The sequence below is a fragment of the Falco punctatus genome (assembly GCF_963210335.1).
Source record: "Falco punctatus genome assembly, chromosome: 9".
Lineage (NCBI taxonomy): Eukaryota > Metazoa > Chordata > Aves > Falconiformes > Falconidae > Falco > Falco punctatus.
The window spans coordinates 30,712,540-30,725,046 of NC_137589.1; the positions used below are offsets into that span (position 1 = coordinate 30,712,540).

At 44.1% G+C, this 12,507-nt stretch overlaps 1 protein-coding gene across 4 annotated transcripts in view; it reads right to left on the reverse strand.

Annotated features, from left to right (window-relative positions):
• SH3PXD2A (SH3 and PX domains 2A) overlaps positions 1-12,507 on the reverse strand; it is a 272,067-nt gene that overhangs the window by 19,465 nt on the left and 240,095 nt on the right. For all 4 annotated transcript variants that reach the window (XM_080402560.1, XM_080402563.1, XM_080402561.1 and 1 more), the window contains one exon: positions 3,457-3,574. In XM_080402560.1, the coding sequence (XP_080258686.1) occupies positions 3,457-3,574 (118 nt within the window). The remainder of the gene's footprint in view (positions 1-3,456; positions 3,575-12,507) is intronic.

Below are 12,507 nucleotides of genomic sequence, written 5' to 3' on the forward strand. Positions count from 1 at the left end.
AGACTTAACATGTTTAAGATCAGAAAGGCAGCCACAGGCAGGTTCTGTACTGGCTCGTTAGTTCTCCTGCCAACTGTACGTATATGGATCAGCCCATATAACACCTCTGCTTCAGACGCCTCTGATCTCACATAGTTTCTCCAAATAAATAGTAGCAGCAATACCTGGACAGTTAATAACTGGGCAACATACCCTCAGCAGAGAGGTCGTTGCTGGTTATTTTGTCCTGTGAGTTAGTAAATTAAATGTGAAGTTATTGCTGAGCAGTAGTTACCAGCAACTGCCAGTTTATTTGTGCAATGTCACAAATAAAAACACAGGCTTACATTTTTCACCTTAGTCCTTGAATTTTTTAATCTCAAATATCTTTGCAAACATCACGTTAAAAGACTACTTGATCTCTCCATTTTGTAAGTGAAAGAACTAAGGCAACTGCTAATCAGCTTCAGAGAAGTCCTGAACTGGTGACGATCTTCATTTCATGTCTAAGAGTTAAAATCACAAGTATCTTTCCTTCATTTTTATTCACATCCTACTGGAGACACTCCAGACCCCATCCTAGATTCCTCCTCGTTTCGCTAACTGCACTTCACTGACATGGGCTGAGGCTCGGAATGAACCACAAAAGGAAGATGCAGGCAAATAACAACAGCTTTACTTAGCATATTGCTACTTACTCAGCCTGCAACCCACTTGGACCCCCTGAGATTACCTCCAGGTGACAGCAGCTGATACAAAGTAAGATCTAAATAATGGATGCTAATGCCAACTATGAACATACCAGGAAGCACGCAGATCCACTGAACTCAGCAGAACGCTAAGAAGGATCCCAGGTCAGAGCCTTTCTTTCACTTCTCCAGAGTCTCAACAAATTACTATTTTTTTTTAAAGTCATAATGCATACGGGGCGAAATAAAGGATGACACTAATATTGCCTCTAGTTTCTACAGCATTGAATTGGGAGAGTTGCAGAACTGGGTGCAGTGATTCGGTTCATCGGTGATTCCAAAAGCCTCCCTGTTTATATTACATGAAGGAAAAAATGGATTCAAACTATAGGAATGTTAAAAAAAAGTCAGAAGTGCCTCTGCAAGTCTGAAAGTCACATCTGCTTTCCAGCTCCAGAGCACTGGAATTACTCCAGAGGGAAGCAAGCTAGGGGAAAAAAAAAAATAAAGAAAAGAAAAAGGAAAAAAATAAGAAAAAGAAGGACAGGAAATGAGGATCAGCACATGGCCAGGAATTTGGGGAAATTACATATTTAAGGTGGAACAAGCTAATGTCTTTAAGGTGGATTCCATTTGCAAGCTGCTGGATTTGTTTTTATTTCTGCACATTGATGTGTGTGTTCAGCCTCTGTTACCCAGCCCAGCAGACAAGGCAGCAGGATTCAACTCCAGTCTCTTCCTGCCCCCTCTGCCTTCACGCTCACTGCAGGAGAAGGAGTTGTTCCTGCTAAGGCACTCAGTACTCGGAAAAGTGTATTTCTGCAGAATAGGAATCCTCTTCTGAGTAGTAAGTAACAGTAATCAGAGCAGTTTAAGTCTAATAAACAGCACAAGTGAGACATCAGCTACCCAGGCTGCAAAGGACCAGCTTGCAGGGATGCCTCACCACATCATTTCCAAGAGTATTGCACATGGAAAAAAACCTAAACAAACAAAACTGTTTCAAACAACAGTTTAATCCTCCAGCAAGACTGCATCTGTGCTTCTAGTGCTCCAGAGCAGCAGAGAGGATGATGGCTGACACCTAACAGACTTGTCACACATATATGGGGAGCACCTAACCCACCTCTCAACAAGAAGGCAGGTGGCTCAACCCAAAATGCCTCTTACAAAAAAAGCCAAGGGCGTGCTGCATTCCCCAACTACCATGGGCTGGGCTATCCACTGTCTTTCCAGCAGATCACCAGGTAGGAGCCACTTAAGCCACTGCAGCAAGTGTCACCGTTCATCAGAATGCACCTCTGCTATATAGAAAAATGTGTTTTAGGTCGGCCCAGAGGAGCATGTGAGAAAAAGGAAAAAAAGAAACTACTTATTGTAGAACTATGGCACAATACAATACGGCAAAGGGGAGCCTACAGTAGTAATAAGGCTGCATTTCAGAAGGAGAATACCAAAATAAACTAAAGATGTCCTGCAACATTTTTCCCCTCAGAAAACCTATGTGCTCTTGATTCCTCTATCTGCAACTTTGGATTCCACTTCTGTGAATGATTAAAGGAGAAAAAAATGTGACCTGACCAAACCCAGGCATTTTTTTAGTTTCTCCTATCTACAGTGCCTTCCTGGCTCCACTGCTATCTTTATTAGCCTATTCACTCTATGGGAACATTATGGGGCGGGGGTGGGGGAATCAGTTTTCTAAGTAAGGGACATCAAGAAAAACAACATTGCTTCAGTCAGCATTTTTACAGTCCTCATTCATAGCTGATAAATCAGGCAGAATCCAAACAAAAGCAAGTTATGGCTTGGGGAGGGAAAGCGGAAAAAATAATCACTATAATTACAGGCTGAATGGAAAAATGATGACTAGATGAGATGTTTTGCACTGCCCGAGAGATAAACCTCCGTTTTTAAGCTACCTGCTGTATCACATCTTGCTTAAAGAGAAACGGGATGTCACAACACTTCCAGATTCACACTTAAGATGCAAAACAAAGGGCAGAATTATGAAAGAGCGCTAAAACCTAAGTGCTGTGTGAACCTAGACGGAGAAAGCTCTGATTAAGTACTCATTCTGACACCTTGTATCACTGAGACATATCTAACCTACATTGTCCCAACAAGAACCTAAAAAAGGGATTCTAAAGTCACAAGTCTCCTCTATGACTGCTGTTTCAATACATAACAAAGTTTGATACACAGTGTTAACTTCGCCTGCCCTTGGAATCCAGTCCCTCTACATTACGAATATCTAATGTGGACAGGCAGCAATCAGGCAAAACAGTTGAAACCACCAATTAGTTTGGAAAAGAGCTACAGCCAGCTAACCGATCTCATATCCCTGAAAATAGCAGTACCTGCCCCAAACAGCTCAAGAGAACACAGTCAGCCTTTCAGCATTGCTATAAATAGATTTAAACATGTTACAGAATAACTCTTATATTGGAAACACATCAAAATTACACACAACAGAAAGCCTTGTTAGGTCTTACAGATCTTAACTCTGATATGGGCTTTTAACTTGAAGGGAGGAAAAAAAAATATAAATCTACAAGTTCTGGAATTTCCCTGCTGGAATAGTCCACAGCTTTTGCAGACACTGTAGTGTTACTTTAATCACCACTATATCGTCATAGCCTTTTCTTCACATTTCTTCAAGAGGTATTATGAACAATTTGGGCTTCCTTGCCCTGCTACAGAATTATTTAAATGCTAACATTAAGTGAATGCTCAGAAAAGCTCATTGTCACAGGTTCTGCAGCAATCTGGCTGCATGTTTCTTTACCTTATGTACCACCATCCTTCCAGGTTCTTTTGGATGACCTCCACGGTGACCCCTTTTTCAAACCCAATCTCATCCTTCCCCTGGCTGGCGTATGGCTGGATAGTGACATATTTCTCTTCTAGTGAGGGGAGAAAAGGCAACATCAGTTAGGGTCAGAATTAGTCCAGCTGTTTTTCTGTTCTGCTTGCTTTTAAACTGTTATGCAGTGATTACGTGGAGCCATTACAAAAGGCGGAGCCCTGCTCAGGGGCCCACTGATTATTTATGCTGACGACATGAGAGATAATCAGCCCCTTGCCACTACCCTGCTGCTGATAATCACAAAGTGTTTCCATGCCAATAATGACACAAAGTCCCCAGAGAGCTTCCCCCCTTCTTCCCACCCGCCCCCCCATCCAAGTTCCTTGAGCGGGTAAGGGAGAGGATTTGAAGCTGGACTTAACTCCCATACTGTAACTTGACAGAATCAATCTGGCTGCCAAATCAGCCAAGCGTCACCGCAGGAGCTCCAGCCAGTTGGCTCTTTGAACACGCACAAGGCTGCACAAAGCATTGTGTTACTGAAATCCAAGCCCTGCATCCTGAGAGGGACCGATTCTCCCCAACTCAGAGGGACTGGCCCATCATGCTGATCTTGCACCTTCCAAACAGCATAGGCTTACAGCAATAAGCTTGAAACAGCATTAAAAAAGTGACAAAAGAATAAAAGGGTTTTGCATTTGACAGGAGACCATACAGCATTTGCATTCATGGGTTGTGAAGTGCTTTGCAAACATACTTTTGGCTAGACCTCACTCTAGAGAAATACACGTGTGGCGGTGGTAAAGGAGGGCCAGAACTAAGACACATACTTCAAAAGCACAAGCTAGATTTCAAGCATGGTGTTTGAGCCAAAACCTTAGCATCCCTATTAATCTCCAGCATCTATCCCCTTGCCAGCCAGGCAGAGGTGAGCAGACTTGCTAAGAGCAAACCAATGAGCAGAGCAGAAAACACTTTGTCAGCATCTTCCTCCACCCACCAGGAGTCATTTACTGCAGCATTTCAGTCATGCTCAGGGTCAGCCTTTTCCTCCATTAGCTTAAAAAAAAAATTACAACTGGCATCGAAAATGTGAACTACCAGCCTTGCTCTGCAGCGGCAGGCATGGTAAGCATTACCAAACCCCTCTCCTGAATCCAAGCTACAGTGCATGTAACAGCATGAATTTCTGTAGCTAGATCAAAGGCAGGGACAGCAAGCAATAAAGCGCACCCCAACTGGCCTTCCTAGCACTTTCTACTGGCAGTGACAATAAGGCATGGCCAGGAACAAACAGAGGGTTGTCCGTGCACAGAAATGGGCAGGAAATTAAGTGAATCCAGAGCTCCTGATCACTGCAGAACAAAGGAGCTATGAAAAGGTTGCAGCAGCTTAAGGCAAACGGTCTTTTGGAAAGAGTGCAGCAGACCCAACCATCTGTTTGGTTTTGTGGCTCAACTGCATTTTGTTGCTGGGCGAAGCATGGAAACTTTAAAGAAAAAAAAAACAAAAAACTTACTCAGACAAAGTACGACATAATACCTCAGAAAGAAGAAAAAAAATGTTGGCACAGCATTTGATGGCAGAAAATTCAAAGCTACATCTCTGAAGGCAACTTCCCTTGACGGGTCGCATTTGGATCCTTCTCGTTCTGAAGGGGTAAAACCTGTCAAAACTTTTGCCTCCAAGAGAAAAATACTCTCTCCTGCTCTCCCCTAGGAGGGCTGCTTCAACTGTTTTATCACTGGAAAGGAATTCCAGCTTGTTTGTAATTAGCACCACCAGGATATGACACCTTTCCCACAGAAATACTCTACTGCAAGATGGGGCCTGAAGAATGAAATCCTGCTAATGAAACCTGGCTTCAAAGTTACAGGAAACTTTCCCTAGCTGTGTTTCTGCTCTGCACAGTAAAGGCAGACTCATTTTTCCTCAGTTTCAACTGACGGCTGCTGAAGGAGTTACGTGCCCAGCTTCCACTGCATGCAGAGCCCCAGTCACTAAACTGAACAGCAGAAGATCCCTGGGCAGCTACATCTCATCCCTGCGAGGAGAGGGCCAAGGGAAAGTTCAGGTGTGCAGAGCTGTACTGTCCAGACACACGTTGGTTCAGAAACTTCCAGGGATGTTTCACAGTAACAAAGAGCTAAGCCACGTGTTTGCTGGGCATTGGAAGAAGGCCCTGCTTTGTCTCTCCACCACACCAAAGCCACTTTATAACCCAGGCTATCAGAGTTCACCCTTGCCACTACAGCTACAACAGAAGTTTCTCTGTTTATCTTATTTTTCCTCCATATAAACAGCAGTCCCTGCTGCAGCTAAAGCCAGCTATTCAGCTCCTGTTGCTGTGCACAGCTGTCTCTGGGGATGAGACTCCTTTCCTCTGCTGAAGACAGGGTAGGGGCCATAAGTGAGGTGCTCACTCCTAGATTTCAACACAGCTTTCCAAGCTCCTGCTCCAGCAGGACTTCTTGTGTGTGAGGAATTGAGTAGTCACTCATCAACCCCAACAGCATCTGAGTCTGATCATTCAAGGGCAATCAAAGCTTGGGTGAGGGTCCTTTGCAAACTAGGATGCAATCACCTCCTAAACATTAGACCCCTTCCTCCCCCATGCAAATCCACTCTCTCCATTCCAAATACAGATGGGTGGCTTGCCAGGGAAAAGGACAACAGATCCACGCAAGCTAATACAATAGCCAGCAAACCCAACTTCCAGTGCCTGAACATGTGTAGTTGCAGGCCCAGATCAGGCTTCCCAGGGAGGTGGTAGAATCTCCATCCCTGGAGGGGTTGAAAAACCACACAGATGTGGAGCTTAGGGACATGGTTTAGTGATGGACTTGTCAGTCCTGGGTTAAGAGTTGGACTTGATGATCTCAAAGGTCTTTTCCAACCGAAATGATTCTATGTGGGCACACATGACTGCTCTACCTGTTCTTTCCTGCCTGCCTTCCTCCCAGTCACTGATTACTGGACTTCCGGTTAGTTTCAAGGTAAGGCAGAAGAGCAGGGATAGCTTGCAACTTCTTTCATTCTGTCTGAAACAGGCCAGAAAAGATTGACCGTGCTGTTGAGATGGCAGACTGAAAACAGGAGCTGCCAGCTGCATGGGGAAGCCACATCCCCAGCTGGGAGAGCTGCAGCCTCTTTCCTGGGTTTTCACCATTGCTTAGGTTTACTGAGGAAAGATTCTACTCTTGAGCAGCTACCTAACTTCCCCCCCTCCCCCCCCCGCCAGTACTGAGATTACTGCTTTGCCTGTTGCTGCTCTTACCTTGCTGTCTTGCACACACTGCACTCTATACCACCCATCAGTGGCTCTGAATGACCAGAGACACCGGCCCACTCTAGACACACCAAGCTACTGAGGAGGATGGAGCCCCATCCAAGTACCATGACACTGGCATGCACGGGTAAGGCTTTTCTGAACTGCTACTGTTTTATTCTTTCCATGAGCACCTCCAATACTTACATCTTCAGTCCTGTGGCTTTCAGCTCAAGACTACTGCTCTTTGAGAGAAATGTCCTTCAGGTGACTCCTCCCTATATGGAGGAAGGGGGGGCAAAAAGACGCTGCATGGAAATAGGAAGGGAACACAGAGAAAAAGTTCTCCCATGACACAAGACAATCAAAAGTCTTAAAAATCCACTTAGAAAAGAGGGTCCTACAATGTTTTTGTTTAGCAGTTCTATTTTTAAGCCTACAGGTCAAAACAGGAAGCCACCATTACAATTTCCCCTTGCAAAGTGCTTTCACAGCAAAAATCACAGCCATTGCCAAGATTACACACATTTGGTTTCTTTCAGTGGTGCAGGGGATACCACAAACATACATGAGGTTTGTAACTTAAACATTGTTCTGGAGATACAGGCCCCCTTGCAACCAAGGTGTAATTCTGACTTGTTTGTCAAAGATTATCTCTAGCCAGTGAACATTTCGTACAAACCAAGATTTGCTGCAGGAAGCAGTGGAGCTTTCAGCGGATGCGTCACTGAAAAGGACTGATGTAGCATTCAACATATCAGATTACTATTCAAAAGTCTTTAAGAGAAGATATTTGATACTTCATGACTGATACAGAAAGTTACTGGGAAGACTTAACACAGATAAATGGTTTCATGAGAGACTCGGCAGAGCATCAGCCATTAGAAAGACACCGCTCCAAGTTACACTAACAAATCTGAAATACCATGATGCTTTCATTCAGATACTATGACAGGCAATGGTACAAAACACAAGCCAGCAAACCGTCCCAGACCTGCCATCAAAGTTGCATGCCCAGATCTACAGAGAATATAAACATGATTTTGATTCATTAAGTTTTGACTTAACAATTAGCAGCAAAAAAATGCAAACAAAAGTATAATTTGTATTCCCCAGCTGCAGCTTCCATTACATCAACTTCACCGTTGAGGTCAAGTGGGTGGAATAAACTTTACTACATGCTACAAAGCACATACATTTGCTAAAAGGCTGCATTTTGGAAATAATGGGATGAGAGACCTTCTCCCTTTCAACATGAAAATGGCATAAAGACACCCCTGTTCTTAGCGTGCGATACCCAGAGATCTAATTGTTCAATTAGCCAGCTTCACTTATATTTTCTTCACTTCTAATTTGCAGTTCAAAGGTACCTTCCCCAGCTGAACTGAAGAAGGTACCTCTATTGGAAATTCAGCTGCGCTAGTAAATCTGAACAAGGCACGCATGAAGAAGCACAGCCTGTTTGGCAAAAGGCTACGATACAAGTCTGTCACATCATGCATTACCCAACTGCAACCCAGTTGGATAGTTTGGAAGGAAAGGATTAGTATGTGTCATTCTCCCTCCTCCCCAGACACAGACACTATTTAAAACATTCACAACAAGAATTTCTGCACTGTTTGGACTACCAGACTCATACCACCCACTTGTAGCTGTGCTCTGCCCAGCCCTCCCAGACACCCTGGCAGCCCAGGGCTCAGTACGCTAGTTTATTCCAAAGCTTCACTTCTCTATCAATCTTTTGCCTCCCTCCTTTTCTCCTCCCCAAATAAAGGCAGGCTTCTATTTTCACTCTGGTTCTACCTAAAGTCTCCTGAAGACAAACAGTAGAGACTTGGGGTTGAATTATAGAGACAGATCCTGGTGGACCGCTGGGGAAAAACCAGCAGAAGACAGTTCCCATGTCCTTGTGACAGTCCATATTACTACAGAGAAACCTTTTTCTAGCAACTGCAATTTCCCCCCAGCAAGTGTAGCCCAGGTTGCTGCAGTGCCACTGGGAGGTGTGTGTATATACAGGACAAAGCATTTGAGCTGTACAATGCCCTGCATTACAGCTATGTATAGTATGTGGTTTGCACAGATGTACACAACCATGGTATTTCCTACAGACCTGATACAAGGCAGCCAGTGGTATTTGCCAGTTACGGGTCACTCCTTCACAAGCAGCAGACTCCTAATGCCCTCCCATGTCTATTAGAAGAGGAAAAAAAGGAGAAAAAAAAAAAAAGCACCAAAAACCCAAACCAACAACAACCATTTTGTGTCCCTCCAGGAACATAACAGCATTCTGCCAGTCCAAGGTCTTTCCTACACACAATAACAGTAGCTTTAAATTAAAGTGCTGCTTTACAAACAGTTTTTCAATGCATGCCTAGGGCCGCAGTAGCTCAGACCACTCCCTTTCCCCTCCTTCATCCTGCCTTGCACCTGCCACCTCTCCCAGCACTGTTTGCAACTCTGCCATGAGATGGACCTGAAGCCAACCTGGCCAAGGAGAAGTTAGTACGATCCCAAGTCTGGTTTCATTCATTGCAGATCTGCAAAGGAAAGATGCTAGGGAAGGTGAGAATGGTTCTTCTAGTGGTGGCACCACAAACTGTATACAACTCTTCTCTGTACTAAGCCAGGTCAGTTTCAATGCAGCTTCACTTGATTTTGAGGAAAGGGGCCTATTTCTGAGTCTGCTGGAAGCGAAGTCAAGGCAACCCATGTGAAACAATCTAAAACCAGGCTAGGATAGTTTAAGAGTGCCCACATGTCTTCTCCCAGACATTTGAAGATGTCGTTTACTAAAGTGCACTTTATGCGTAAATAGGATTTATAATACAGCTCTTAAACGATCATATGATCTACAGCAGAGCAAGATGACCTGCAGGCACCTTGGCAATGCTTATCAAGCAGTAAAAGGTCACCTTTGCAGCCACAGTGTAGTGGGGACTGAAACATTTCTTCTGTATTCACCCAGCCTGTTCAATAGCTACGATACAACATACTAGTTGCAGAAAAACTAGGGAGTCCACATTTAACTTGTTAAGTCCTCCTAAAATTTAATGTCAAAGACATTGACTTTTGGATAATGGCAGACTGTGACAACAGTGCTTTCTGGTTTTTCCTTTTGTGTAGGATTGCAGCTTGTAATCAAAAAGTCATCAGATGGGTCCATTCCATCACACTCCCTTTAAACAGCATATACCCAAACAGGTTTTCTTTTGTTTCATGCGCTGTATTTCTGTCTACTAGTAAAAGGGGAACCTCTAAAGAATTTTTAGGCATTGGACATGGCATTTTCCATATCAGGTGACGTGTTAGGATACCTCTCCCACAGGAAAAACTTCAGCCAAGATGAAGCTCCGTCAGTTCCAGAAGAAACTGTACCTATTTGTCTGACAGAGCAAGACACTGAACTCAACAGCCTGTGAGGCTCCTACAATCCCATCTGTCAAACCAAAATTTCAGATTTTACACGTACGCTTGTGCACAAACATAATATACATTAAAGTTATGAGGTGTCTTGAGAAGGCAGCTTCATCCCTCCTCTCGCTGTCTGCATTTATACTTACTGTCAGGTCAAGGAAAACAGACCTATGGTTTTACTGCTCAAGTTGTAATGTAGAGCTTCAGTAGTGCTTTCCAAATCTTCCTTATTCAATCTTCCCAATTCCCTTGGCACTGGTTATTTCAGATTCCTCCTAGTCTGTCACCAAGGTAACTTGTTCCTTTCCCCAACATCTTCAAAATCCTCTGTCACTGTTGCTCCTCACTGCTAGAGCCCAGACCTGGCCTTTCAGCCTCTTTTGCACAGCCACTACAGCCACCTCCTACCTCCTTTGCTCCCTTTCCCAGCCATTCAGCACACCACTCTTGCCACCACAACACTCTGGTACTTCAGCCAGACACCTACCAAGTGTACACCCAGCTCAGTTGTCCCATCTTGAATTTTCAAGCCTGCATGGTGTACCTTGCTTTAGTATGCTACTACACACTCTCATGTGCTCTGCTCTTGTTGGATATCCCACTTGTCTAAATTCTTTCATCTTTTCCCACTCAGTCTCATGCCTTTCTTATGATGCTTCATCAACCTGAGCAGGCTCCCTCCTCCATGGTATCAAATAACCTGGAACTCTCAAATCCTTCCTAAAATAGGCCTACCCTGACTTCCTGCCCTGCCCAACAAGCTTAGTTTTAGCCCTTCTCTAAAAGCTTTTAAAAACACCAAATAAACACCACCTTCCACTGTGAAAAACCATTTTCTGTAATAAGATGCATGCCAAATTGCCACTTGTCCAGGTTCCTTTGATGCACAGATTTCCTCTTTGTTTAGGCTGTAAACTATTTGGGACAGGAACCTCGCCTTTAAGCAGCTAAAATACCATGCACGCTTCCAGCCCTGCAGAATCAGTCTCATCTCTCCCAGGCAAATGGCCAGCACTCATACGTTTCTGTTTCCAAGTTCCAAGCGCCCCGTTTTTCATACCTCTCCTTCACCTATATTTTATAAGTTTGCTCTTTTCTGCCTCCATAAATAAGTGTGGAAGTCATCTGCAGCACTTCAGGAGTCAACCAAGTAAGGGAGTAATTTTCTTTGCTCAGCTGGTGTTTCTATGTGCCCCCGGCTTTCTGTAACCCCATCCTTGTTTGATATGCCGGTAGGGGTGGGGATGGGGGGAACTGGGCTAGAAATTAGCCAATTAGCGATTTCTCAGCAAAATGCAACAGCCCCAAACCTACATCTTCCAAACCACAGAAGAATTTTCTTTCAAAATACTTTCCCCTCAGTCAGCAGTCTGCACTCGCCCTCCCCCACTCCTCCGTTCCACCCCCCCTTTGTCAGACCTGCTTCTGGAAAAAGTCTCGCTGTTCCAGAAAGCAAAGCATTAATTCAACATGGACTTTGTTTTACTTGTCTAAATATTCAGCAGAGAAAATAACTGTCCGCAGTTATCAAATGTGTTCATCTGTAGACAGGAGCTCTTCAGCCTTTGTTCCTCTCTCCCCTCCCTCTCCCTTCTTTTTTTTAAATGACAGAAAACCTCATGCCAACAGATAAGAAAGAACAATAATGACATTTCTTCTAAACAGTTCTGTATTGCGCATGCTCTTTCTTCAACCAGCAAGGGGCAATAAACATTTACTACTTTCCTTGGAGCACACAGGAGGAGAGAAAAAAAAAAAAAAAAAAAGAAGAAAGAACAAACTAAATCTGAAGCTGATCTGTGCTGGTTTGGTTTAGCATGGCAAAGCAGCCCTGCTGTACTGTGAGTGGAAAAGATTTCATCAGCATCAGGAACAAGCAGGGAAAAAGGAGAGAAAACAAAGGGAGAAGTCCTGTAGGTAATGAGGGGGCTGTGAAAGAGGGCAGAGCAGCTCTGGTGGGATGCAGGAAAGGGTACGAGTGCACGAGCATACCAGTACTGATCAAGGGCTCTTTCTATGGCTAAGAAAACTGGCTGCAGAACAGCCCACCTGGGCTAGGAGATGGGGTTCAAGAACTGAGACCAGCTCAAGTTGGAGATGAAGTATCAAGACCACTGGGTTACACAGCTGCCTTCTATCTACACCCTGTCCACCTCTCCCCACCAAGCTCTCTCCTTCACTAAGTTAGGTAAGCAGTAGGAAGACCTATAGTTTCCAAGTTCTAACTTTAACTCATTCATTGAATAGCTTATTTCTTGTGCTAGCAGCTACTCTTAAATAATAGGCTTATCTGGCAGAAACTCAGCCTATATGTCACTATATTGTTGATATGAGTAACTTTGAAG